This window comes from Pseudogymnoascus destructans (genome assembly GCF_001641265.1).
Source record: "Pseudogymnoascus destructans isolate 20631-21 unplaced genomic scaffold scaffold_20, whole genome shotgun sequence".
Lineage (NCBI taxonomy): Eukaryota > Fungi > Ascomycota > Leotiomycetes > Thelebolales > Thelebolaceae > Pseudogymnoascus > Pseudogymnoascus destructans.
Window position 1 is genome coordinate 193833 of NW_020167539.1, and position 27922 is coordinate 221754.

Here is a 27922-nt window from a genome sequence, read left to right on the forward strand (position 1 = left end):
TGAGGCTGGATAAACTCTTCGGAAAGTGCGGTGAAGTTGCGGGGGAGCGTTTCTGTCTCAGGGCGGGCTGGAGGCGGCATTTCCAACCCAGGGTCATCGTCGGGAGGGGCATCTCCAATTGGGAGGAAGTCTTCGTCCGGAACTGAGTCTTCTACTGGGAGCTCGACACTGTATGAATCAGGATTGTCAAATTCGTCATCAGCTGGTTCCATTGACTCATCAAGGTTTAATAAACCCTGGGCAATCTGTTCTGCAACCTGCTGGATATTTGCAGGGGGCAAAGGCGCTTCTCCGAAAACACTGTTGCCATCATCATCAGCATCAGAATGATCTTCCCACCCACTCATATCCCTATCACCATAGAATGAATCACTTATATCATCTGCACTGAGAACTTGGTGCGTATGATTAAAAGTAACATTTCTATTTCTGTCATCTTGCTGCCGGAGAGCAGCCCGGGGAATAGGGATCCGATACAGTTGCTGCATCAGATTCCCACGCCTCATCCGCCGGGATGAATGGCGAGGCATTTCAAACCAAGATATCCTCCTATGGTTGAGCTATGGCCGGTGAGGTTGTAGAACTCAAACTTGTGGATTTGAGCGTCCGCCCGAGGTCAACTTGTCACTTTTCCTTGATTTTGAATGGCAGCACCAGGACATGATCTGGATTTCAGCCCGACTGGAGATGGCAAATGTTCATGGAATAAATCAATAAATCCAAGCTTAATTAAATTGATTTATTTGAGCTAACAAGCTGGGACTGTCAGATGGCAAGGCCACACCTGTTGCTGCAGCGGCTTCGGATTGACTGGTGCATGCAGCAGATGCTGGGATGATCCTGGGAGAGCCTTGCTGATTCTGCATATTCTAGGGGATAGTATGCTTGACTGTCGAAGTTGAGGCTATACAGAGGTGTATATGTCAGCTTTATTGTGTCTGTAGCAGGGGGATATTTCTGAGGCTACACGTACCTTTGGAGACAGCGGCAGTTCTCAGGGCAAATATGGAGATATATCAAGATTCCAGACACAGGCAGGTCAAGCATATGATCATCTGTCGAGCTGTAGAGACCTAAGGAGGGCTTCATGTCAGCTTTCTGTGTGCCATAGTCGGTTGAGTTTCATAGCTGGGGGTCTTACCTCAGGGAAGTTTTCCTGGCTTCGTTTCTAACACAGGGATTGTCGGGGGATTTGTACACAAAGGCTGGAGATAGCACTTTGCTTGAGCACAGGGCAGGCTTTAACTTTGTGCCTCCATTCAACTTTATGCGCAGAGTTGAGGAGAGTTGACGAGACGTCGCTCCCGTCCACGGTGTGAACCTTGGTGATATCTGTGATGATTCACAGAGTCACCTTGGGGAGGAGATAGAAGAAAGTGCTGAAAGGGTTTTCGAAGAGGTACTTTGAAATCTTGAGGCAATGATTCACCGAGCGCTCGGTGATGACAGAGAATATTTCTGATACTGCGGTGTGCTGTTTGCGCTTTGGGCGATTCCTTTTTGGTTCTGGAGTTGCCCTTGAGGTATATGGACATATGAACTCTATTCCAAATAGTTAATATGTCTCCTATATCACTATCTGAGCTTGACTTACCTTTTTGGCGCCTGGATTCCTGGTTGGAAGGAATCTAGGATGAACTCTGTGATGAAGTTGAGAGCATGAGAGTTATGAGTAGGCTGCGCACTACTCGCTCAATACTCGGCTCACTCGCTCAGTGGGTTACTCAGCTGGGTGAGTAGCTGAACCTTTTACTCGACTCGGTGAGTGAGGTCAATACTCAGTTACTCTGTAAAAACCCGGTGAGTACTCGGCTATCACGTGTAAGATTTATGCATCATGTGAACAGTCCCTCATACGATTAATACTGTTTTATGGTTAAGTTAAAGTATTACATCTATTAGCATCACTCTCGCCATCTCTAGTAAGCTGTGAGAACGAATCATGTATATTCCTCTATCTAAGTACCATGATTATCAGAAGATTATTAGAACGCTATTATCTATTATATATGCTTAAGAACATCCCTCCACCTTGCTTGATGAGGCCGGCCAGACCTACTAATACCTAAAGTATTTATAGGGTCTTGATGAGGATCCTCGACTGAGCGGAACGAGCTATGAGTCAAGAAAACTGTGTATAGAACTTGTTCATAAAATGTCTCTTGTGTGAGAATATGATCTTATTATAGGTATTAACCTACATAATTCTGGTAATAATCTGGTAATCCTTACTTGTTGAGGTTGCATTTGATTGATTCGCATTTGATAGAGACTATCCTTCCCATCTGTGACTTCTTTTTGCAAATGTCTGATGCAAGATGTGTTGCCATAGACTTTGGGCCAGCAGACTTGATTGCAGGATGCGTAAGGGCCTTCGAACAATAAGTACAAATAACACATGGTTCTCCAGAAAGCCGGTCTGCTCCTTGGTGATAACTTCTCCAGTATTGAGAACTCCAGTTGGTTGAATCCCATGCAATCTTCATAAGGAGTTTTGTAGTATGATCTGAGTGTTGTTCATACCATCGTGATAGCTTCCACCACTCAATGAATATATCGTGTGTATCCTTAGTCCATTTGACGAATTGGTTTAACTTGCCAATGTATTCAAGGCCTGCAGGGACTTTGTAAGGATGCCTGTCCCTCAGTGATGGAAAGGATCTGAGTCGGGCAGGTTACGGTCACATGATAAGAGTTAAGGCAGGTTAGCTGAGTCGGACCCGTTTCGGGTACTTAAGAAGATTGACCCAACGGGGGTTCCTCTCTTCATCTTTTTTGTATCCTTCGTAGTAGACCTATAGGATAGCATCCGTTTAGCCTCTGACTCGCACTCTCATATGCTATTACTGTGAGCTGGGTGCCCTGTGTCCTTACAGACTTGATTTAATGAGGATAGTCGTTGAGAAGACGGAAAAGAGTCTGAGAATACTGTCAGAATCAAACAACTCTGAGTATTGAGATGGCATTTGGCAAATTGCTCGATTATCAGAAGGTTACCAGAAGTCTGGCTACGATGAAGTACTTAAATACCTGGTTTTCCAACGCGAAAGGTACTCCAGCGCTATAACTTTAGCAACTCAAGTTCTCCTCTACTCTAGCTCCAGGAACAACATATCCTGTGCAGCTGATACCTTAGCCCACTTTTCCTTATCAAACTTCTTAGAGTAGACAAGTAAGAACGCCTCTTTGAAGCTAGAACTATGAGTGGATATTTGCAACCATCCATTGTCGACAAGATTGTAAGACTTTGGGTACCACTGCACAGGTCCTGGTAATTAGGCCCACTTTCCAAACTGCCTGCTCGTACAAACAGAAATATTTATGTGGTGGGATAACCTCGTGAAAAGTGCTATAATAAACAATTAGTATTGCCAGAAGATTGCTAGGATGATCAGAGACGTACCCTTCCTCTACATCAATCCACGGCATATACTCAAAGAGACGCTCAGGCTTCTTTCTCAGCTTTCCAGCCTTTCTCGTATATGAGTGGATACAGCTATCCCAGAAATGTTGCCACTTGCGGAAATTGGACTCTTCATGGGCCTATCAACTATTAGTATCACCAGAAGATTACCAGATTATGAGGTAGCATACATCAATGTGCGCTTGAGTTAAGAGAGCCTGGGTGCTAGTGATCTCTTCATCGGAAAGCTCATCTGGTAGAACAGCCTCGTCATTTAAAATATCTCGCGCTGTAACATAAGCTCCAACTCCAAATCGTCTTCAACCTCAGTATCCTCCCATTCGCTGTTATGATTGTCATCGATTGGAATACTTGAGATACCCTCAAATGCAGCAAGCTCAGACAGAAGTTGTTTGGGCGGAGTAGATGGTGGGGCTTGTGGAGAAGAAGAGGCGCTAATATTCTTGACTTTCTGATTCGCAATGCAAGATGCATGGGTACCCTTCTCAGTCCTGTTTATAGTTAGATTGAGGCTACCAGAGATTACCAGTAGGAACTTACCGAACACGAATACGCTCAACCTTCAATTCATTCTGTAGACATGTCTTGTCTTCAGTAGAGGCAGCGATATACTTTGCAGACTTATATAACTTCTTTAAGTAGTAGCTCAGATCAGCATGGTCAGCCTTGAGTGCTAAGTGAACAGCCTTCTCATATTCAGTAAGGTTGGAGACGCGGTGGTGAGCTTTGATAGTATTCACATTAGTGGAGAGTTCTTCAGGTGCCTTGCGTTTCGCCATACTAAACACGTGATTAGCAGAAGATCGCCAGAAGTTCTGGCTATAGAATCAAGATAATAAACTTACTTGAAGTCCTAGTGAAGAGGTGAAGGCGCAAAAGGGAAGAAGAATGTGTAGATTGGAGGGAGTAACCAAGGAAGGTGGTTCTAAGGTCGTGGTTATTTTAAAGTTGCAAATAAAAATATTCGTGAAGGAATATTCACCTACAAAGAATTATTGTTCCAAAAGCAACACCACAACATGCACCTTCATATAAAACACATACCTTTCAACCTCTACCTCTTTTCTATACTCTTCTTCTGCAATATTCTTCCTACAAACTCACTGTAAGTACACATATCTTTTGATCTACTTCTTTGTCTTGTGTTTACTTCACTAACTCACCTTGATATTAGCAAATGGCTCGTACCAAGCAAACTGCTAGGAGATCAACTAGTGGCACAGCACCAAGGATGCCACTTGGATTACGAGCTGGCTCTGGGCTTGGTGGAAAGGGAAAGGAAAAGGCCGTGGGCACAGCAAGAAAAGCTCCAGTTCGCTCATCTCAAGCTAGCAACAATCATGCTCAGAAGGCCACGCGCCGCGCAAAGTCTGGTAAGAGGATTACCAGAGGATTACCAGAGGATTACCAGAACTCTCTAATAAACATATAGGCACCAAGGCTCTCCGCGATATCAGAAGACAGCAACTCAATACTAGCCTAATTATCCCAAAGCTCCCATTCCAACGTCTTGTTAGGGAAATTGCAGAAGACTTCAAGTCCAATCTTCGCTTCCAGCAATCTGCTATCCTAGCTCTTCAGGAAGCTGCTGAATGCTTCCTCATTCGAGAATTTGAGAGTATGATGTTTAAACATAGTGACAGGGACATACTAACAGTTATAGTGATAAACCTTCTCGCTATTTATGCGAAGAGAGTGACAATTCAGGCAAAGGATATGATATTGGTTCGGCGTTTGCGGGATATGATGTTTTAATCATGGAGCTGTGGGCTTAATCGATGGAAATGTGTCTCACCCAGGAATTGAGTTCTGGCAACCTTCTGGTAACCTGGTACCTAAAGGCCAAAGGTTATAGTGTGGAATAGGACATCAACAATATGGGAATGGAGTTATGGAGTTATGGAGTTATGGCGTCTTGATCAATGAAGTCGCGCCCCGTTTTTAACATAAGTAATGGCTAATCAAACACGTGATATAACTGAGTTGCCAAGACCCATACTAGGTACTCAGCAAGTGAGTAATCCTCATTCAACAATACTCGGGACATGAGTGAGTAACTCAGCTGGGTGAGTAAAAATTCTACTACTCGACTCGTGAGTACCCAGTGCGCAGCCTAGTTATGAGTGCTAGGTCATGTGACCTTATTTGGCCGGTGACCATGTTCTTGCTTCACTTTGGCCATTCTCTTTTCAAACTCTACCAATCCAAACAGGCTTCAAAATTATGATGTAAGATAGGTTTCTTTTCATCTACTATCTCTACAATTCATTCTTTTACTGCGGCAGAGTACATATTTTATGTTTCATACAATTCTCCCAACATTTCTGTTGTTTCTACCATGTCCCCGTCTCCGTTTTCTGACTTTGAGGACCAGAGTTCCATATTCATAGATGATGAGAACTTGGATGTAAGTTTCTTATTATCTTATTAATCTTTTACTAAGTGTTTTTAGCCACAGCTTCGTGACCAATATCGCCGCAATGAACGTTACGATGAACGCCGCTCCAGCCAGAGCAACAACTCCCCTCCTGGCCTCCACTCGGCGAATTTTCGGGCTGCTGCCCGGAAAGCATCACTTGATACCGGAAAGAAACGCAAGCGCACCATGACCTACCATGACGATTTTCAGGAAGGACCAATGCGCAAAGCCATCTCCCGCCGATATGCAGAAGTACTGGATGAGCTTGAAGGAGATCATGAGATGCTGCGCGGAAGGGAGCCAGAGGACTTCTGGGATGAGATCACTGAACGGCTGGACTTGGAAACACGCATAATGGTGCTCAGTTTCATGCGTCACGATGTAGAAGGAGCAAAAGATCGGATACTCGCAGAACTTCTCCCAGACACGCAACCATAGTCGAAGGCGCTCGGAATTGCACGGGGTATGATCATGAACAAGACCAAGGATTGGAAAAGCAAGTTGATCCGGCGGGTTACAGTAAGTTTCTCCATTCTGTATGTGCAAAAGGGCATAGCTAACATTTCAGGGCCATGTTCGAACTGTCCTTGCCGCAGACGCAGCAGCTGATGAATTACTAAACGGATGCACATCGCTGAAGGCCCTCGTTGAGGTCTTCCGGAAGAGATTTACAAAGGATAATTTCTTCGAAGTGTTTTTCTTTGTAGACGGGTATCTCGACTTCGACAAAACTGCACAGCTTGGGCAGTACTACTGCCGGGAGCTGTACGCTCATTTCTGTGGTCATGGCAAACTCCTTGTGGACTGGGAGAATTCAAAGGACCGGGTCGTTGAAGATCCGCGTTCGCAGCGCGCCTTTATGAAGATGATGATGCGTTTCCCGTTGAGTGAGCACTTTGACGGCCTCTCTCGTGCAGAGTTCAAACTGACAGGTTTGAAAACGTCAGCAAACCGCGAGAAGATGGTCCCGAAGACATCAGATTTGGCTGTGGGTGTGGAATGTTTCTTTGCTTCAGATGTAGCGCCACCTCCAGTTGATTCTACGGTAAGGAATTTTTTTGCTATCTGTTTCTAAATACTGACACATACTTCCACAGGTTCTACCAACTGCTGCCTCCGCTGAAACAGAAGCACCACCACCTGCCCCAACATCTGTTCTGCCTCATGCGCAGACATCGACGGCAACAAAGACTGCCTCTCGTGGCACTGGCAGCAAGCATCGCCAGAAGAGGCGACACTGATGTGGATTTTCTGGCTTGCATCACATCAACGACATATACGCATTACGATTTGGCTTGAAATTGGGGGCTTCTTTTGGGATGGCTGTTGAGCTGGCTGTGCTTGGTGATCCTGGGTCAACGGATTGAGGCTTTTATATTTGCTTGGCTGTAGCTAGATCTACATACAAATAAAACTGCCTTGAATGAAACTTGAACCCCCTTTCGGTGATATTTGAGCTCCCTATTGATATACCCTTTGCCTATTGTTTTGTCTTCTGTTCTAACTTTGAAGAAGGGTGCTATGTCTCACCATCGATCTTTGGATAGCCTCAACATCTGAGAGCCTTGCAACAGTCCCATACCCAAGCTTCATTTCTCCCGTGGAAGCTATTGCTGTCTTTGTGGTCTTTGAAACGCCCCCGATCTACCTGTCCTGGCATCATTGCTTGAAGTCAGCTCTCCTGGTTACAATTGAGGTCTTGGACTACGTGGCCTTGGACTACACGGCCTTGGGCTATGCGGCGTCATATCTCTCCTCCGTCTCCTTCCTTCCGACAAGAAATGGCTTTACTGAAACGCCTGTTTATGAGGCCTTGGGCTACGCAGCGTCATATCTCTCCTCCCTCTCCTTCATTTCTTCCGGCAAGAAATGGCTTTACTGAAACGCTCTGGGGTCTTAGAATCCTACGAACATGTAAGATCCAGAGCGTTCCACGATGGCCTCAATCTTCACGACCCTGCCACAATTAATATCTCCAGGAATTGGAGCCTCACGAGCACCCCAGCCCCCCGCTGATGACACTCACTCCCACCGACAACGGATGCAATGGCATGGCAGTATTGCTACCGTTTGTTACTGTCGGCGGGCTCGCCGACCATAGCACGACAGTCATCAGGCATGGTTCTGTCACTGGCAGCTATGATGGCTTCGCCGAGATCACCGTTTCGGGGGGGAATACGGACATGGCGGCCAAACCGTCGCCGGCTTCATCACAGTAAGTCCAAAAACGCTGTTATACTACGGCCTACATACTAACTACGGTCATAAACATGAACGGTCGACAAACTTGCTACCGTTTTGGCCGCGCGACCGTCGTGCGACTGTGGCTGGCGTGGTTGGCCGTAGTGCGACCACAATTTCCTTGGCGACGGCGACCCTACTGCAGCCATACCGTACTGGAAATAGCCTGTGCGCTGGTAAGGTACCCAAAATTTAGCACAACCTTGGTGGATATCGTGGGGGTCTAAGCGAGATTAGAGTTCCTGCCCATCTTCAAAAATGTATAATTTCAACTCATTGTAGCGCTGTTTTTATTTTGAATCTCTTACTTCTAGAGTCCCTACCGAAGGCCATTACCAGCAGCTGAACAGTGTTGACGACGAATATGTGGTGGCAAGCGCGCTCTGAAGTCCAGATTCTTAATGCACTCAAAGCCCCGACTTTTGTCCTAATATTAGGCCTATTCCTCAGTATATTTACAGAAACTTGCGTTGCAAACGCCCATTCCGATGATCCTATTCACTCTGAAGAGTTTCCTGTCGTCCAACCCCAGTGGATACTCGAAATACGGACAACAACAATCGTTAAGGGCTTTAATGTCGTGGAAGAAGAACTCGACCTCCAGCGCCGTAATCGAATAGATGAAATCGACAACGAGAAAGCCCTTCTGTTTAAAAAGCTGCAAAAGCCTGCAAAGAAGGGAAATTTGAGATATAGGCTATTGTCAGCAATCGATGGATTTCAGCGTTTTGGAAAGATTGCAGAGACAGGCATCCAGCGGAAGAGAGAGTCATACAGAAAACTAACCCATTGGCAGAAACAAGTACGCATCCGTCTACTATTATTCTTTCCTCTCGAATTAGGTCACCTTGTTATTATTATTCTACCATCTGAATGCCTTTCATCAACTCGTTATTACGAACAGAGCTAATACACCTCCCATGTTTAGACAGTAGATAGGGTCGCAGGTTATCAAAAAAAGTTCCAGGACGCCTCGAGCGCAATCCAACAAAACGCAGAACTAGCTGTGAAAATTGCAAATCACGCCATGGAATATTATGGCATTAAACCTTCAGAGGTGTCGGCTTTTTCCAAGGAGCTGGATAAGAGTGGTGAATCATCTGATCATACTAGTGTTTCGCAGGCCTTGAAACATATTGTACGTGATTGGGCGGACGATGGAATAGATGAAAGACGGGCGGTGTTTCCCCAAATCTTAGGAACGCTTCTTGATCTGTTCCCAGAACGGCAGAACAGTACCGTCAGGGCACTGATCCCCGGGTCAGGCTTGGGGAGACTTTCGCATGAAGTCGCCGACTTAGGAGGTGAGTCTAAGAAATTTGTTTTCAGAAAGCGTAATGATAGTTGTCTCTAATAGATTGTTCCAAGGTTTTCATGTAATAAGCAATGAGTGGTCAACATACATGAACCTAGCTTACCGCTACATCGCGAGCCTCAAACAAGTCAAGGGGGGATCTTTATATCCTTATGTTGATAGCTGGTCACATCAGCCTACTACCGAAGAACTTCAGCGAGAAGCCCATTTTCCTGATCTCATCGCGTCTCCAAATAGCCTAATCCATGTTGAAGGCGACTTTACTACTGAGTTTAAGCGCCACGACAAGTTCGACGTTATAGTAACATTGTTCTTCATCGACACAGCACGCAACCTATTACACTATTTTGAAAATATTCGAGACCTGCTGAAACCAGGTGGCGTGTGGATAAACCTTGGCCCCTTACTTTATGGGTCTCGACCGTTTGTTGAATTATCCCTAGACGAGATCATTGATGTTCTAGAGACTATGGAATTCAAGTTTATACAGACCAATGAGCACTGGGGAGAGATTACACTGCCCGGGAAAACAGTGAGGGGGAAAGAGGCGAGGTATGGATTGAATCCGAGGATATTAACGAAGAACTCCTATATGGCTCAGTTTTGGGTGGCAACGACACCAAACAAATAGTGTAATAAGCACCAAGGATAGTCTGTGGAAATGCTGTCGAGTAGATATATGTAGTTGGATTAGTGACCATGGCTGGTTGGTTGGTTTATCCAAACCTGATATTTATATTTAAATCATCTACTTATATTCCTCATGATCTACGCATCCTTCACACTTTCGTTTCCTGCTCGCTTATAAAAGTAATATTCAACTATTCTCACCTCGGTATATATCCCTAGTTAAAATAATACTTAATAACAATTTCGATCATTCCTAAATATATTCAACTAGACTTTTATCAAACCAAATCAAACAGCAATCAGTAAAATTTGATCAAATTGCCACAAATGATATCTCGCAACACGAAGTCAATTACCTTATTTAATCTGGGAAAGCCCTCCACCTATAAAGTAATCCTGTATGTAATTTAGTCGAGCTGTAAATAAATGACTAGACTCGCAGGCTATCTATGTCTCCTCTCTCTCCAAGCCACATTACTCATCTATGTGCCTTCTGCCTCCAAATCGTGTTACTACCCGCGTGTAACTTCCGCCCCTGTGCTTCTTCCATTTATGTAGTTTCCATCCGTGTCGCTTATCTCTCCTGATTCGTGTGACCTCGAAGTCTTTAACTCGCACTCTTTCTCGTTGCAAATTCTCCCATGACCATCATGGATAATGCATAATATGTTCCACGTTGTTGCCACCTGACGTTATTCTCTTCCCACAATCCATCACGCTGCAGTGAATATATCTTAGACATAGCAACTAAGGTTTCAAAATCAACTCTACGCCTGCCTGTTGACATTGACCCAAAACCATTAGGCACTCTTCTTTTATGAATCCGTGATGTATGTTGTTAGATATGGTCCCCCCGGATAATTGGCAGAGCTTCCGCCCAGAAACATCGTTTCCCAAAACTTTAAGTACTTGGAAGCGATGTTTCTGGGCGAGAAGCATAAATATCACAGTCAATGCAAGACCATAATGTCTATCGTTCTCAATAAAAGGTACGCCATCATATGGTTTGCCCAAAATACACAATAATTCGAGGCTTTATGGGATGGCATTCATAATAGTCTGGTTTAATGAGAGGACCCTCGCCAACTCATTCGTATCATGCCAACCAGTAAAAGTCAGTGAAGTAAATAGTGTGGCCGTAAATAAGACGATATCATATTCAATATCATATTGCCTGCATGGTATTTTTATACCGTGCACTCATATAGTACTTTGAGTTCCATCTTGTATCATTGTCGTGAAGAAGTCCCTTCTTCTTACTGATCTCTTTAAACCTCTGTATGCATTGTGGACTACATCGGATAAAGACAACGATGTTGTGAAGCTTGCCAAGAGGGCCAGTCTTCCTCCAATTGAGCAATAGTAATCAATTTGATCTGCAAGCGCAGATCAAATTGATTACTATTGCTCAAAGGAGAAGGACCTTAAGCTTGATTCACGTATCTTACACATCCTATTAAGAGGACAACTCTAACAGTTTATAGTTTCAGAGCAAGACTGGGCTGAGCTGAAAAAACTTTGCAACTTCCTCAAATCATTCGCTGATGCAACTAAGGCTACAGAAGGTCACACACATACAATTGATCAAACGCTACCAATAATGGACTTCTTTCTTAGTAAATTTGAGGCTGCATGAATCGAATATGCAGATGACGCTTTTATGGCGCCTTGTGTTGATGCTGGATGGGCGAAACTCGACGCATATTACACTCTTACAGAGCGTTCATCTGCTTATGTTGCAGCTATTGTCCTTAGTCCTCATCGAAAGTGGCACTACTTTGATACCGCCTGGGAGGAGCATCCTGAGTGGATTGAGAGTAATAAGACTACTGTAGAAGGTCTCTGGAAGTCTCATTACGCACCAGTCGCTAAGTCGGTTGAGTCGTCGGCCAAGTCCTTAGTTGAAAAGCCACCAATGAAGAACTCGTTCCTTGCATGGGAAGACGAACAAGAGGATGTCGCACTTCCTACTCTATTTGATGAGTATCAGAACTATATATCGGCCCCAAGAATTAAGGTCAAGGATGTACGAAAGTGGTGGCTTAAGGATACACAACAAACACTCTATCCAAACCTTTCGATCTTTTGTCAATTCCTGCGATGTCTGCTGAGCCAGAACGCCTCTTCTCTGATACAAAAATCACCCTTAAGATCGCAGGAACAGGTTAGGGATTGATATAATTGAGGCAATTGAGTTCATAAAGTCCTGGTCGAAGACTCACAAAGTGGCTTGGGTTGACGACGTTGGGCTTACCTTAGATACAGCTATAATTGGAGACAGGGGCCTTCTAAAATTATACCTGATATTATAAGCAATAGATAGTATGCATGAAATTCAAGCTTAAAACGGTTCTGTGGAGTTTTCTTTTGACCTCTACCTTTACTTCATTCACGCAGCTAGGCAACAGAAATGGCATTAAATCAGTCAATGATGTAGCTTAGCTATATTATAAGGTAGCTGCAAATAGCTTCATTTTGTTTTGGTCAGTGAGACGATCTTGAGCCTCAACCTTACTCAATTTGGTTAGTTTTATGCTTAGAACATGCGGCTCCTTACATGCTGTGTGATATGATATTATAAAACGATATTGCTCAAATACAGTGCAATACCATATACCGTGCAGTGCACTGAATTCTTAAACAATCCAGTGCAGTGTAGGGTTGAAAAAATATCGTATATGGTATTTTGCACTATTTACTTCACTGGTAAAAGTTGCCCAGTTAATCGTCGTAACCAACTTTTCGCTTCGCTCAAGGTTGGAGGAAGCGATCCGCGCGCACGAGAAATGGAGGGGAAGCGAAGTGCGCGCACGAGAAAAATTGTAGTCCTAAGTACCTCCCTATAGTAAATTGTATGTAAAGGTACAAAATTTCACCATTTTAAAAAATTATCATTTCCTCATTCCCATGATCACTCCCATTCCCGCTCCCATTTCCACTCCCATTCTCATATTCGCCCTCACTTTCGAGGGTTTCTGGATCAGGAATTGGAACCTCTAATTCTGGAGGAATTGGGAGGCCTAATCCCTGAAGAGTAGCCAGGCTCTTCTTCCGGAAACGCTCTTCTTTCCGGGCCTTAATTCCAGCCTGGTGGAGCTGCTTCTGGGCCTAGTTTCTAGCCTGGCGAGCCTCCCGGGCTTCTTTGGCTGTGAGCTTCTGGGCCCGAAGCTCGGCTTTCTGGGCCCGAAGCTCGTGGGCTTCGGCAGCTACGAGCTCACCTCCGTTCTGAAGCCGGGCCCGGCTTCGGCTCGCCCGCTTCTTCGACTCCTCCACCTGCCGCCGAGCCACCCGTAGGTCAAGTTCTTGGAGCCGGCCTACCGCCATAACCTCTTCAGCCCCAGTAAGCCAGTTCGTATAGCTCGTACGTGAGGGGCTACTAAAGGCCTCCGGAACCCGGTCTTTCCAGTGCTGTAGCCCCTCTTCAACCCCCCGAAAAGTGGAGGGTTTAGGGGTAATAGGCCGTATTGGTAAGGTAGGCGTAGGCTCTTCTGTAGGCTGGGTAGTAGGCTGCGAGTATGTACGTAGCTTCGTGAGGGCTGTATTACAGCTTATTGGCCAGATTCCAGCTTTCCGGAAAGCTGAGAGTATTGTAGACTCCTTAAAAGTCTGTTCCCGGATTTTGGTGAGATCTCTCATAAATGAGGGTAGGTCATATGTAACGTCCATATTCCGTATGGCATAGAGCACAGCCTCTCGGTGCCAGTGCTTATATGGCTGGAATATTCCCACATCTAATGGCTGTAAAATGTGTGTAAGGTGTGAGGGAAAGGCGAAAACGATGATGTTATATTTGTCTGCTGTAATGATGAAATCATCGCTCGTATGGCTTATATGAGAATCAAGGAGTAGAACTCTGGGATTCCCATTTGCATATGGAGCTGTATGCACTGCAAAGTGCTCTAGCCACCGTAAGGCAAGCTGGCTATTCGAATAGCCAGTATCGGAGAGTAATATCAGTTCTTTGCCTTTAAGATTTTCTGGGTACCTAGAATCCATATGGATTTTACCCGGTACAATAAGTACAGGTGGAATTACTCTTCCTGTTGCAGATACTGTCTCCATAACTGTAATAGACGTACGATTCTCAGGGCTGGGAGTATAGAGTTCTTTTACTGCCTGTGGTACCATAACTCTCTCACCTCCAGGAATTCCAATCCTAAATCCCGTTTCATCCATATTCCAAATTGACTCCGGTAATATATTGCGATCCCATATAAATTGGAAGTATTTTTCAAACCATTCAATAATCTTAGATTCGTCTTGGGCTTTCGTACGCTGCTGTGCAATAGGCTTTGTAGTGATAAAATGGAATTCCGGAAGCTGATTCTGAATATATTTAGTAAGCCAGCTCTGTGACGGTGGAGGTAATGGGCTCCGGAGCTGGCAGACTGCAGTAAATAGCATATTCCTATTGGCTCCAAGCCCTAGGTAATATTGCTCGAGGATCCATTTCTTAAGGGCCTCTGCCTGAGCAGTAGAGAGTACCCTATTCTGCCCCCCTTTACGTTGCTGTGGGTTCTGAATACGGCGCTTGATGCTTCCTCGTAGAGTTGATTCTGGGACCTTGAAAATACGACTAGCAACACGCCTCGACTCAGAAGGATTTTCTGCGAGCCACTCACGGGCATTTGATATAGGAGTCCCTTCCATTAAATGAATTACATCAGGTTACAATATAAATTACTATGTACAGCTATGGAAATGGTTTTGTTGAAGAGTAGCGGTGAACAGACGCACGTTTCTTGTGCGCGTACTTCGCTTCCCCTCCATTTCTCGTGCGCGCGGATCGCTTCCTCCAACCTTGAGCGAAGCGAAAAGTTGGTTACGACGATTAGTCTCGAGGCGCCAGAGGTTTTTGAAAAGGTTCAAAGAGCCAACTGAAGAGTTAATTAAAGAACTCCAGAGATATTCCCTATTAAGATAGTCAAGTCCTGTAGCTGTGGGTTTACGCGACATATTGTGGACATTATATTGGCATGCTTAAATTCCGCGGGTACCGAGAGTTCGTCTGGATGATCCAATAGGTCTTCGTAGTAGAGCCTCTTTAAATTGGGGTAACAACCCAAAAGACAAAAAAGGACATTTGGACGCATTTTGATAAAGGACAGCGAGAGATCTTTCATATTAGCCAGCTCTAGATCATTGCCCTGTGACTCGGCTTCAAATCTTTCTCAGTCTCAACAAGGAGAGAACCATCATGTACAACTGCGATCTGGTTAATTGCACACAGGCTTTCCACTGTAGATATCATTAGGAGTGATACGATATCAAGGATGATATCATGACCATAGTCGGTCGCATCGGCACCATGAATGTCTGTCATGTTTTCATCATAGCAGGACCCCACAACTACTCTTTTTAGGCCCCACAATGCGAGGGGGTGACCAAGCTCTCTCTCCCTTTGTAGTCACCCTATTAAGGCCAGCATAGATGTTAGAAGTGGAGGTCCCATCTCACGAATCCACATATCAATATCGAGTACTTCAAGGTTTGGCGTAAGGGTAAATACCAGCGTGATCATAGCATTTAGATCCACTTGCTCAACTCCAAGTGCCCACCAATGACACTCCTCGTCTGTCATGCCTGTCTCGGCAATTTTCTTTTGGATAGCTTTCATTTCTTCAGGTGTAAACTGGCGGACATTGACACGAGTCTTATAAGAATAGTGGTAGTACTTCTGGTAGTCAAGAAGCCCACCCGTCAACATACCGAGATTAGGCGCTTCAGTATCATCTATGTGGAAAACCCTCATCCATTTGCCTAGGTCGGGCCTCGCAAGTATTCATTATAGAAACAGCTGAAAGCCCTTGGCAGACGTCTTTGGGCTGTAATAAAAACGTTCGTAAAGAACAGGCTCGACAACTTTGTGAAGGTAGCGGGAGCAGAGAGCGAGCTGGAGGAGGGAGCTTGAGTTGTATCAGGGCAAGTCCTCACCAGTAACGCACCCAGCAGTAACTTCAACATTGTTGATGATGTTACTGATGTGCCTAGCAATGTTGACTATGAGCTCTGAAGGGAGGTTATCTATGGTCACTCTCGTAGAGATATTTGCATATCCCGGAACTGAATTGAAGTGGAAGTGAAGTGGGAAATATTGAAGTACAGTACAATGTAGAGAGTGGAGACAGTGTTCAGGTGGGTACTTGCTACAGTAGAGTCCCGTTAGTATGATGGAATCTAGTCACCAATTTAATATCGCCTTAATGAATATATCGCACAACTGAATGCTTATATAATCCAACTATCTAGATTGCTTTGAACTCTGCCATTGACATCCAATGCCTCCAAATCTGCATCATATCGCTCAATAGCTCTTAATTGTGCTGTTGAGATATCATCTCAACTTTCTGTAAACTCAATTAGAATTTGAACAGCCTGTCGAGCAGCCTGTATTGAAGGTACAGGCCGCTCTAAGGCTTCTTCTTCTTCTTCATTTGAGCATCATCACATTGACTTAAATGACTTGATATAATATCTTGTAATACCTCCTCCTCTGTTAGTGTCTCACTATCATTATTCTGGGCTTGTGTTTCCTCATCTGGATTTAAGAAATTGTGTAATGCCATTGCATCTTGTATATTTCCAGCTCTTGTAATGTTATCATATAATTCAGATAGATTTAGAGGATTAATTGGTGTTGAAAGAGCAAGTGGTGTAGTTAAAAGTGTGCTTTTTTGAAAGCAATTATATATTGTTGTGCTTTGTAAGTAGACATTCCAGCGTTGGAATCAAAACATTGTAACATAAATAAGAGCCATTGTCGATGATAATGAGCTTTGAATGACTGTATGATTCCTTGATCAAGAGGTTGAAATTGACTTGTTGAATTAGGAGGAAGCCAGCAGATTCGAATATTTGGAGGCGGAGGATTGAGTTCAAGACCACAATAATGGCCAGAGAAGTTATCCATAGAGAGAAGGACAGTTCGAGATGTTCCAATATGTCGATAAAAGGCATTTACTGATAGGGGCCTTACGATTGTTTTCTAGAACCACAAACACAGAGTTTTCTCCGACCTCCGGCCCGATTCCCAACATGGACGGATCGTCTACTCGAACATGAGAGTAGGAAAAGAAAGCGGTGGCGCTGGGAAAGCAGTAGTGACGGCGGCAGCTTGCGACACCATGCCATCCCAGAAGCGTGACATAATCTCCACAACAAACCAATGAAATTTCCATAACACCGCAATATAATCTCCACGACAGCACATTTACCCTGATTATTCATGTTTGCATATTGTGCCAGGTTCGCCCGACCCTGAAGTAGGGCGTCCATCAACATATTTTTTCGGTTTTGGGTGAGGAGGAGATCGAAGGGGGGGGGAGGATGGAGAGTAGGTGATGGGTTCGATGCTCTTCATTAGAGTCGCCTCTTCTTCCTCACCTATCAAACCCCTTTCCATCGCCGGAGTCTCAACTTGACACCACACATACCACCACCCAATCCCACTCCCATAAAAACCTTTTCAGTCCATATAAAAACGGAAAATATCGGGTATTTTCAATTCGGTACATACTGTCGTGCCAAGAAATCAACATTAAGATAACTCCCTCCTCCCCCCCCACCCCACCAACCAAACGACCCTTTCCCCCCCTCGAAATATCCCTTATATAACCCCCCCCAACTCCCAACGCGGCCCCAGATTCATCCGAAACCCCATATCCATAATCCGTCTATATATGCCTTTGATGTTTTTCATCCCCCCCCCCAAAAAAAAATGAGCGACTTCAACGAAAAACAAAAACAAAGTCCCCCTGAAAGTAAAATAAAAATTGATACACACCGCACTCCACCCACCCATCCAGCATCGTGAAAACCGGAAAAAAACAAATTGAAGAGTGCAGAGAGCAGAGATTATTTGCAAGCACCCTCCTGCCACATCTTAACAGCCTTAACCGTCATACCGCGCGCATTGCCCTCGCCCCACGTGGGGAGCCACTCGTTGATGCGTTGGTAGAAGGCGCCGGGAGCGAGGTAGGTGGATGCGTCGACCCATGGCTTACCGCCTACGCCGTCGCTGTTGTTCGTTAGCTCGTATTCCCCCAAAACCACCATCCTCCCCCCCCCCCCAAAAAAAAAAAAAAAAAAAAAAAAAAAAAAAGTATTATAAACAAGAGGTAAGAACTTACAGGAACCACCCATTCCGACTCCCCACCGCGACATTCATAACCAAATAAAACTCCTGATCAAACGGAGCCCCCCTATTCTTGCTCCCCGCCCACGGATTCGGCAACATCGTATTATTCACAAACACATCCCCAAACTCACCCCTATCCCAGAAATCCTTCGGCGTCCCCTTCCCCGCCATCCCGACGTAGAGGACCTGCTGAAGGCGGCTGTCAAGGTAGGTGTACATGTAGTCGCCGGACCACTCGAAGCCGAAGGTGTGGAAGCTCTTGGAGAAATCGGTGCGGCGGATTTGGCGGCCGGCGGTGGTGCGCCAGAAGGCGTTGAGTCCAGTGGTCGGGCCTGGGGGGAGGTTAGTGGGGGTGGGGATGGGAGGGGGGAGGGGTGGCTTACCCCAGTGGATTGTGCTGGTGTAGGTGTCGCGGCCGCCGAGGGGGTAGCTGGGGCTGTTGCCGCGGACTTCGGCGATGTCAATTTCTCCGCTGCGAGGCCAGCCGCCGTATACATCGTCTTGGGGAACAAGCCTGTGAGGTTATTAGAGATGGACCGCCAGTGTCAGGTGTTTATCTCGACTTACCAGAGCGCGGGCCAGAGCCAATCTCCCTGAGGCATCTTCGCAGTGATCTCTACCTTACCGTACCTGATCGTCTTCTTGCCCTTGGTGTTGAGACGTGCAGAGCGGACGGGGGGGATTGTGTAGCCTAGCTCGTTGTTGCTGTGGATGACGCAGTTGAAGGGGGTATTGGATGTGCAGGAGCCGTCAGCGGTGAGGTTCACGGTGAAGCCGTTGGAGATCTGCTCGTTGGAGATGGGGGTGGATTCGTTGGTGAGCGTGGGGACGATGTGGAGGCCCTCGGCATCGACGAAGGAGTTCTTGGGGTCCGTGGTCGTCCAGTCGAAGGAACCGGTGCCGTAGCCGTCAATTTGGACTTCGTGGTTCCAGACGTTCGGGTCAAGGGTTTTGAAGTCCTCGTCGAGGATTAGACAGTACTATTGGATGTTAGTCGGGGTCTACCAGAAGACACATGGATACGCACATCATGCTTGGGAACGCTCTGCGTTGCGGCGAAGCAGATATATCCAGCCACACCGAAGCCGATAATCATGAAAGTGTACACAATCAAGTTGTTATATCTCGTCTTCTTCATCCGCTTGTCCTTGATCCATGGCTGTTCATATCTACGCCAGTCAGTAAATGCCCACACCCAGCAATTTCTCCAGCAAACTCACTCGCCAATGAGCCTGTAGCTCCGGAACTGGTGCTTCTCCTTCTCCTTCTCCCCCGAGTCTCTGTGTCGTGTTGTTGTGCCTCCGCCTTCGGATCCGTGTCGCGAATGCGGTGCTATCGACGAGGTCTCTGAGCTGATGGCATTGCTATCACCGAACGGTGAGGGTGAGGGCGAGGATTTGCGGGCCATTTCCACGACGGTGGGCGTTGCGGTGTGTCGTTGTGTTTGCTGCAAGCCTCTCGTCGATGGAGGGATCTGGATTGGATGTTCACTCACCAAGGTTGACAAGCCTTGGTTGAACGGTGAGAGCCTTTGGGGTGGTTGAAGGTTCCGAGGTATATGACTGTTGCAGATGTAAGTTGGAGGAAGGCTGGCAGGTGTTGGAGTTGGAGGAGTGGGGTGAGACCAAGACGGTGCAATTGCGGGAGGTAGAGATTGGTGACAGAGGGGGAAGTTAGGTACCTTGTGTACAACTATACTTGTGTACAACTATAGAGGACAACAACGAAAGCAATGAGAGGAGGGTGAGGGAGGAGAGATAGAAGAAGGAGGAGGAGAAGGAGAAGGAGAAGGAGAAGTGGATGGAGAGAAGAAGATGGAGAGAAGAAGATGGAGAGAAGAAGATGGAGAGAAGAAGATGGAGAGAAGAAGATGGAGACAGAGACGAGAGGGCAAGAGGTGAGAGAGGTGAGAGAGGTAAGAGACAGAGAGAGATGGGAACAGACAAGAACCCTTATTTCGTAGATTGGCAGACACACACACAGCCCTACAGCAAGACCACAAGACCACAAGACCACAAGACAACAAGACAACAAGACAACAAGACAACAAGACAACAAGACAACAAGACAACAAGACAAGGTACTATTTATTGCATTGTGTAAGTAGTAACACAACTTACATGGAATAGAATAGCTATAGATAGTCTGGCTGGGTTACATTTTTGAGCAGTGACGGGGATACGAACCTTGGCATTTCGAACCTTGGTGCGTATTTAGAAAGTGACACGGCCAAGACTAAGACCAGAGCAAGACAAGGCAAGTCAGTCTACGGATCAGCAACGGAGCGACGGGGCGACGGAGCGACGGAGCGACGGGAGCGACGATAGGATAGGGGGAGCGAAAAAAGGAAATGGTGGAGATGGGTAGCGATGGGTGGGGGAGGGAGATGTGGAAATGGGTGGAAATGGGTGGAAATGGGTGGAAATGGGTGGAGATGTGGAAATGGGTGGACATGGGTTGTAGTAGATTTGGTACTTTGGGGATGGCGGGGACTTGCGACTGGCGCCAAGAAAGTGAGGTGTGTCTTGTACTCTGAGATATCCCACGTCGATATTGGATGTACTGTACCAGCCACCAGCCACCGGCCACCGCCACCGCCCACCGCCCACCGCCCACCGCCGGCCACCGCCCACCGCCCATCCACCATCATCCACCTGACAGAGCCGCCGTCGCACCACCGACGGCTGAGGTGGGTATGTCGACGCGCTGAAGAACAGACAGAACAGACAGAACAACGCACCGAGAGTGGGTGGTTGGTACTGTATCCACCCACAACGTCTGTATCCACAATGTCTGTATCCGCCCACTGTGTACCTCCTCCCCGAGACAGGAAAAAAGAAAAAGAAAAAGAAAAAGAACAAGAAAAAAACAGAAAGGAAAAAGAAAGGAAAAAGAAAGGAGAAAGAAAAAGGGTGCATACACGAGGCGGCGCCACGCTGAGCTATTGATCTGTATCCATCCGCGTGTCCATCAGCGTATCCATCCGGTATCCATCACCGTATCCATCCGGTATCCATCACCGTATCCATCCGCGTGTTCAGCGGGCCAAGCTCAACGTGAGGGTCGATCGATTGTACCACACTGGAATATAATCATTAAATATTCAAATTCGGAAGCCGGCCATTGTTCACAGGGCGAAACTACTCTACATACTACTAAACTCATGCTCACTAGTACTTTGGTATAGCGCGTAATACCTTTCTCCGTCAGGGAGCTAAAGTGGCAGACATTGGGGAGGTTTAACTTGACGTCGGGACAAACTGATGCTCCAAACAATATTGTACGTCTGGAACTGGATTCTAGGCTGTAAATTATTTCCTCTTTAAAAGGCACCCCATTACGGTCTGGATAGCGCCCCAGTGAATGTGACAATCATCCAGTGCGCCCAATGAACATGATGCCGCGTTAATCCCGTTGAACCTACCCCGCTATTTACCTGATTCTTGAGGCCTTAATTGTTCCATCAGGATCAGGGACCACACTACAATCTATACTTTGCAACCGTTTTCCATCAGCTGCGATCTGCGAGATGAGAGACACGCATTTGGGATTTTAACCCCATCACTCCCCCATGATTGGCCTTTAACCAACCCGACGAACCCAAAGTTCTACCATATCGGTTGCAGAGACGTTTCGTGCGAAAGAAGTGTACAGGTCAGTGCAGTGACGAGACAATGTGGGCTGTTGCAAGGACCTTACAAACTGTAGGTACTACCAACCGCCGAATATTCCAAAGCCTTCAGTATGAACGGAATACTCTACAGATAACGGCCCTCTGTCTCCAAGTATACGCAAAAGTCGTTCTCCGACACTGCGCTTACCGCCTTTTCCCAACTCATCGCACTCCGCCTAGACTCCCAAAGAGCCATCGTCTCCCTCATTGATTACGAGAATGAGTATTTTCTAGCTGAGTCATGACGATGGCCATGCACAAAATGCGTCGCTATCTATCAGCGGGGCAAGGGTCCCGCGCGCGGCCTCTCTTTGTGAGCAGACGCTGTGCCTTGTGCCGAATCAAGATACAGCAGCGGAAATGACTCCGGTGTTCCTGGTTCCAGATCTCCGCTTGGATGAAAATACGAGCCAGCTGGATTGCGTGAAAGGTGCACCGTATCTGAGGTTCTATTGCGGCGTGGCTTTGACTAACAAGAGGGGCGTGAATATTGGCTGTGTTTATGTCGTCGACGACAGACCGAGAACAGACTTCAGCCTTGAGCAAGCCCAGTTCTTGACTACAATGGCAGCTATGGTAATGGACTATCTCGAGAATATACGAGCGAAAGAAGACATTGTTGGAGTTCCCATGATGAGCCAAGCTCTCCATGCTTTTGTTGAAGGCGAGGGCACGATGGACGGTGATTGACAGGGAGTCAAGAAGTATAACCTTCCAGCTGGGGCTGGAGTGGGCTTCCTTTGGGAAAGCAATACGAATGACGTCGACGCATCTGTATCGACTGAATCTGCGAACTCCGCATCCGAAACCTTCAGGAGCCAAACCCAGTCCCCCCTGCAGCATAGCTCTAACAACCCGGACGCGCGTTTTAACTTCAATAACTCGCCCTGGAGCTCTTCCTCGTCACAAGTCCCAACGCTAAAGTCTGTATTTGAGGGCTCCGATGATGTCGCAAGAAAGATCACCAGCGGGAAGGATGCCGCATTTTCTAATGACGGGTTTTCAAATCAGCTTCGTACAACGTTTTTCTCGTGCCTCGAATCTTATCAGAGAAGGCATGGAGGTTGATGGAGCGGTATTCTTTGATGCCCCGTTCAGATTCTATAAGGGTCGCAGCGCCCTCGAGACGGATCCACGCCGGTTGGAAGACAGGGACTCTGAAAGCTCGAGTGACGATAAAGTCAGGCCGGGACCACGCCGTCGTGTCCAACGTTCGAAACGCCGTGCCAACCACAGCAACGGACATTTTGGACACGATCGAACATGTTTTAGACTTTTCAAAAATCTAGAATTTCGGACAAGTAAGTACGCAGCCGATCGGAAGTGTTGCAAACCTCGACGTCTCTGCAATTATTGAAGAGGTGCTGGATGGTGTTTTCGCCGGATTCGAATTCAATGGACTGTCTTCACAAGGTCTGGCGGATACAACCAAGACCGAAATCGTTGAACAGTCGTGATACAGGCACCAAAACCATGGATGAGCTCCAGTTTGACTTCTCCAATGATGCGCTTACAGTCATCATTGACATAGACTTCAGAGATGACTGGCATTTTCCCACCGTCCCAGGAACCTGGCGACGTTTGACAATGAATTTATTCGGGAATTCCTTAAAGTATACAAGTGATGGCTATATCAAGGTCAAGCTCGAAGCTCGAAGCATACCTTCTGTGAATCCAAGTGTGAATAGCGACAGCTTCGACAGAACCATGATTACGATGACGGTATCAGACTCTGGACAGGGGATGTCAAGTGAATTCATGAAGACGAAACTGTTCATGCCTTTCACACAGGTTTGAACGACCACATCCGATTTATTATGCTAGGTCTTTGTAATTAATGCTAACTGGATCCAAGGAAAATGTAACAGCTCCGGGAACCGGCCTTGGCATGAGTATCGTGAAGCAAATCGTCGATTTGTCAGGTGGGGTAATCGAAGTTCACAGCGAGCTCGGTAGGGGCACAGAGATGAAGCTTAGCCTACCTCCGGATGATCGTCTACGACGAACAAGCGAATCACCAGAGTTGATGATACCAATACCCGAATATTCCATCGGTGCTGTTCGACGCCGTGCTAATGGCCGCACGGTTACCATCCGTGGGTTTGACAATACGGCAGGGAAATCAGATCTCCAGATAGAAGCGATCACAAGCTTGAAGGCTTCCATCGTAAAATATGCCGAGGAATGGTTTAACCTGGAGGTTAACTCTGATAATTTGGTTGCTGACATCGTCATCTCGGATGAATCCGAGTTCCTCAAATCGACCAAACTCATAGAAAGCAGTTCGCAGCTATTACTCATTCTGTGTAGTAACGGGGCCCGACGCGGTATCTACACATCTCAATTTGAAGTCGGCCAACTTGTCGAGTTCATCAGCAAACCATGTGGCCCACATTGTCTAGCGAAAGCACTACTGAATATCCTCGACGCAGAGGACGCTCTGAAAAGGTCGAAAGCCGACCATGCCATCCAGGCGGAACCACAGGGTTAACTAGTCTTGCCTGTAGTCTCACGACGAAATATCAGGGTAAGTGCAGGTACTAGTAACTTGAGGCTATTGGGAGATTTGAAGTCACCTATCAGTTTCGCGCCAAATGCCATTTGTCTGGATATACAGCTGACGACAGATTTTAAGGCTAGAGAAACGGCCGAACCAAGACCGGCATTCATTCATAGGATGTCGAGTAATGTGGCTGAGATTGAACTCGAGCGATGTACCGAGCGAAAATGCACTGAGCGAGCTATTGAAAGGAACATCGATCTCAGATACTGCGGGTGTGAGTAATACATTTTTCCGCATAAGCTACAATGGTAGATCTATCTCTTCGGAACAAGATTTAATACTGGATAGGTTACGGAGTCACCACCCGCCCCACTAGAGCCACCAAAGATGTTGTTGGTCGAGGTCAGTTTCTGAAAGGCCACCATGGCGGACAACTAAGCTACTGATTATATTTTAGGATAATCCAGTCAACATGATGCTACTTGCAACGTACATGAAGAGGAACGGCTGGGACTACGAAGAGGCAACGAACGGTTTGATAGCTCTGCAAGCATTTCAAAACCGACCTCAGGGGTTCGATGTGATTTTCATGGGTAAGCTTTGCCACCCACTTCCTAGAGCTATGGCCATTCTCAGCCACCGGCATCTATCACCTTCCTAACAGATGTGTCCATGTCCATAATGACAGGATACGAATCCATCCGCAAAATCCGCGCGGTCGAGGCCGAACGCCGTGCCGCCTACGGGGTCCAACTCCAATCCCTCTCGTCGCCACCTACCCCGCCCTCACCGCCTGCATTCTCTTTACTAGTCATAGCGTTGACCGGCTTCAGCAGTCAGAATGATCAGGAAATGGCGTTTGACTCTGGAATGGACATTTTTATGACAAAGCCGGTGAGGTTTAGGGACGTGGGGAGTATTTTGGACGGCTGGATGAAGACTCGGGAGGAGAGGAGTTCATAGGGGCGGATGGATACTTTGGGGACATATACTTTGGGGACATATTTAGAGATCGGGATGCCGTACAACAAACGGGGAGTTTTTTGCAAAATCTAAAGGTGAGGAAACAGGGTTGCTTTAGACACGGTGTCACATATAATAGACACATGAACACTTCTACTCGCCATACACCGACTATTTCTTGCCACAATGGGCCATAGAAGCCTCGTTGCCAATGGTTTCTGGTATCAGATGGTCACGTGATATGGTTATCCGGTTTCTGTTGAACTAGCAAAGTGAATCAATCCACTTCTGCTGTAGCTTTTAGTCGGCTATATTATAACAGTTTCTGATATCAGATGGTCACGTGATGTGATTCTCCATAGTCCTAGGCAGCACCTTCTTCGACGAACATGTTTATTTGAATCGATTCCCAGCTAAACCGGCCTGACCGCCTCGATATTACAAAGCAGGGACACGAAAATACAACGGAGTATTCGTAATTGGACCTTACTCCGGTTGTGCTAAGCCCCAGATGGGAATTATGACGTAATAAGACCGCTGAAACCAAGTATGAGCTATATGAGCCACATCTCGAAGCGCCGCAATGAGGGGCACAGGGAGGGACAGGTGAAGGGGCAATGGAGGGGCAACCAAAGATGCAACAATTCATAGAACAGAAACCACTTTTCCATTTCAACCAAGGCACAAATAGTGATGTCTAACGTTGTTCGGTGGTGGTCTGTGATGATATGCGGATTCCCCGCATTTGGGCTGGCCAAACAAGAACAAGGTTTATAAGTGAGCCTAGGTACTCTCTAGTTCCCCACATTTTTTGCCACTTGTGGCGGCTGTGGCTGATCTTAGTGGCTACCTTCTTTTGTGGTTGTTCTGGTTGCCCAGTTGGTTGTGTATCCAGCGTTTCGTTGGTGTCAATGACGTCAACACCTCTCCCTAGCTACACCGTGGTCAAGGGCCCAGAACCCCCCGCCGGATGGGATGGCGACAAATTGCATGAGGATAAGTCTGGGAATCCTAGACGACCGGACCTATCTCTATGACTATGACGTACATACCCTTAAGCAGGTTCAGAGACTCAACCCCTCCGCTCGACTACATATAGTCTCCTGTTTCCCTCTCACACCCTCTTCTCTTCCATCATCAAACATCATCTTCACACACTCAAACCAAACCAACCAACAAAGAAACCAAACTCAATAAAAATGGAGACCATCAAGAACGCCGCAAACTACGTCACTGAGACCGTCCAGGGCAAGGGTGCCGAGGCTTCCAAGGAGGCCAACAAGGTAAGCAATACTCTCCAAGATTGCAAAAGATAGGACAGAATACTAACTCTATCCCAGACTGTCGCCAAGGACAGCGACGCATCCCTCTCCAGCCGTGCCACCGCCGCTAAGGATGCCGTCAGCGACAAGGTCAACGAGACCAGCCACAACGCCCAGGCTGATGTCCACAAGGAGGCCGCTAAGCACTGAACTACTCGAGTCCTAATTGCTCTCCAGTCACGAAATGGGCGGGTGGCATTTCCGGAATTGGAGGACTTAAATGGCGCCTGTATGATTAGCTAGGATTGAAATCTAAGCCAATTCATGCCACCTTAATTATGATGCTTTCTGAACTGCTTACACGGCTCGCTAATACTATATTAATGTTTAAAGTCATCAAATCTTCTCCTGAGCTCTTCCTTGCAACCACGTCTATGAAGGAACATTCCAAGCATAAAGACTGCTAGAAGAGACAGAGAGTAAGATGGTATTCACAGTGTAGCCCTTTCTCCATTTGGGCGCTAGAGCACGTTAGTATCTCTTCGTGGCGGGAACGTGCGGTTATATCTTACCTTCAACCACTGGGAACACTGTGATGGGGTAGAATGAGAAGAAGGCCCACCCCACGGTCATCTGAAAGATAAAATGTCAAGTCGTATGTTCTCATATGCAACCGTTACGAGCCAAACTTACCATCGCTCCTGTTGTAAATGCCCTTGCCTCTGCATCGTCTTTCATAATTATGTTCACCCAAGGGAACAAAATTGGTGTAAACCGCAGAAGTTAATCCAAGGAGTAAATTCGCCGTGTCTAAAATCATATTAGTTAGCAATTGTCATATAACTTGACAGGGGTGCAAGTAAGATAGATACTCGCTAACTATCTTACAATGTAGGCCAACCGGGACATCCCAGGCCAGAAGGCTGAGGAGCAACCATTAAGAAGATTGGGAAGGCTATGTTAAAGAGAGTCTTTACGAGATGGCATTTATATGTCTGGTGAGAAATCCTCCTACTACCGAGTGCCTTTTGATTGTATACTAACTAATATTTTAGCCTTCAATGTTCGTCATAAGACGAGGCTAAAAGGAGCACGGGACCTACACTGTAGCCCAGATCAACACCATTTCTACTGCAGTCCAAGGTCTTGCTATCATCATATCGTCGGTTGTTTGCGCCATCCTTCATGTTTTGCAACCTTGTCATTTCCTCCTCTCTGGAGGACAATCAAACAGAGCTATAGAAGCTAATACTGCAAACTTGCCTACTCATCCGCATTCGCATTCAGTGTTCCAGCCGGCCCTCTCCTCTCCCAGATGGCGCCCGACAGCACTCTATTCGTTAGCAATGACGGCG

At 46.5% G+C, this 27922-nt stretch overlaps 11 protein-coding genes across 11 annotated transcripts; 9 read left to right on the forward strand and 2 right to left on the reverse strand.

Annotated features, from left to right (window-relative positions):
* Nucleotides 1-3089: 3089 nt before the first annotated feature.
* Nucleotides 3090-4203, reverse strand: VC83_07379 (uncharacterized protein; the record flags this gene model as incomplete). Its single annotated transcript, XM_024470952.1, has 5 exons — nt 3090-3192; nt 3404-3543; nt 3595-3692; nt 3785-3915; nt 3965-4203. The coding sequence occupies 5 exons, from the start codon at nt 4201-4203 to the stop codon at nt 3090-3092; spliced, it is 711 nt and encodes a 236-aa protein (XP_024321464.1).
* Nucleotides 4204-5470: 1267 nt separating this feature from the next.
* VC83_07380 (uncharacterized protein) lies at nt 5471-7232 on the forward strand. Its single transcript, XM_024470953.1, has 4 exons — nt 5471-5652; nt 5877-6362; nt 6412-6888; nt 6941-7232. Exons 2-4 carry the CDS (start codon nt 6309-6311, stop codon nt 7082-7084), a joined length of 675 nt encoding a protein of 224 aa, XP_024321347.1. The 5' UTR covers nt 5471-5652; nt 5877-6308; the 3' UTR covers nt 7085-7232.
* Nucleotides 7233-8366: 1134 nt separating this feature from the next.
* Nucleotides 8367-10095, forward strand: VC83_07381 (uncharacterized protein). The gene is made up of 3 exons (XM_024470954.1): nt 8367-8886; nt 9013-9388; nt 9453-10095. The coding sequence occupies exons 1-3, from the start codon at nt 8449-8451 to the stop codon at nt 10028-10030; spliced, it is 1392 nt and encodes a 463-aa protein (XP_024321346.1). The 5' UTR covers nt 8367-8448; the 3' UTR covers nt 10031-10095.
* Nucleotides 10096-11689: 1594 nt separating this feature from the next.
* PLC1_7 (Phospholipase C) lies at nt 11690-12205 on the forward strand (the record flags this gene model as incomplete). The annotated part of the gene is made up of 1 exon (XM_024470955.1): nt 11690-12205. One exon carries the CDS (start codon nt 11690-11692, stop codon nt 12203-12205), a length of 516 nt encoding a protein of 171 aa, XP_024321345.1.
* Nucleotides 12206-17653: 5448 nt separating this feature from the next.
* On the reverse strand, nt 17654-20013 carry VC83_07383 (uncharacterized protein). Its single transcript, XM_024470956.1, has 7 exons — nt 19848-20013; nt 19387-19728; nt 19194-19335; nt 18734-19146; nt 18550-18680; nt 18159-18498; nt 17654-18046 (listed from the first exon to the last, which is right to left on the reverse strand). Exons 2-7 carry the CDS (start codon nt 19572-19574, stop codon nt 17884-17886), a joined length of 1377 nt encoding a protein of 458 aa, XP_024321344.1. The 5' UTR covers nt 19575-19728; nt 19848-20013; the 3' UTR covers nt 17654-17883.
* Nucleotides 20014-20174: 161 nt separating this feature from the next.
* Nucleotides 20175-21649, forward strand: VC83_07384 (uncharacterized protein). Its single transcript, XM_024470957.1, has 2 exons — nt 20175-20246; nt 20296-21649. Exon 2 carries the CDS (start codon nt 20536-20538, stop codon nt 21112-21114), a length of 579 nt encoding a protein of 192 aa, XP_024321351.1. The 5' UTR covers nt 20175-20246; nt 20296-20535; the 3' UTR covers nt 21115-21649.
* Nucleotides 21650-22199: 550 nt separating this feature from the next.
* On the forward strand, nt 22200-22529 carry VC83_07385 (uncharacterized protein; the record flags this gene model as incomplete). The annotated part of the gene is made up of 1 exon (XM_024470958.1): nt 22200-22529. One exon carries the CDS (start codon nt 22200-22202, stop codon nt 22527-22529), a length of 330 nt encoding a protein of 109 aa, XP_024321350.1.
* A 678-nt stretch (nt 22530-23207) lies between these two features.
* On the forward strand, nt 23208-23636 carry VC83_07386 (uncharacterized protein; the record flags this gene model as incomplete). The annotated part of the gene is made up of 1 exon (XM_024470959.1): nt 23208-23636. One exon carries the CDS (start codon nt 23208-23210, stop codon nt 23634-23636), a length of 429 nt encoding a protein of 142 aa, XP_024321349.1.
* Nucleotides 23637-23676: 40 nt separating this feature from the next.
* VC83_07387 (uncharacterized protein) lies at nt 23677-24330 on the forward strand (the record flags this gene model as incomplete). The annotated part of the gene is made up of 1 exon (XM_024470960.1): nt 23677-24330. The coding sequence occupies one exon, from the start codon at nt 23677-23679 to the stop codon at nt 24328-24330; it is 654 nt and encodes a 217-aa protein (XP_024321348.1).
* A 196-nt stretch (nt 24331-24526) lies between these two features.
* VC83_07388 (uncharacterized protein) lies at nt 24527-25305 on the forward strand (the record flags this gene model as incomplete). The annotated part of the gene is made up of 4 exons (XM_024470961.1): nt 24527-24616; nt 24691-24744; nt 24800-24935; nt 25031-25305. 4 exons carry the CDS (start codon nt 24527-24529, stop codon nt 25303-25305), a joined length of 555 nt encoding a protein of 184 aa, XP_024321343.1.
* A 1141-nt stretch (nt 25306-26446) lies between these two features.
* Nucleotides 26447-26880, forward strand: GRG-1 (Glucose-repressible protein). The gene is made up of 2 exons (XM_024470962.1): nt 26447-26588; nt 26646-26880. Exons 1-2 carry the CDS (start codon nt 26505-26507, stop codon nt 26775-26777), a joined length of 216 nt encoding a protein of 71 aa, XP_024321342.1. The 5' UTR covers nt 26447-26504; the 3' UTR covers nt 26778-26880.
* The last annotated feature ends 1042 nt before the right edge of the window (nt 26881-27922 follow it).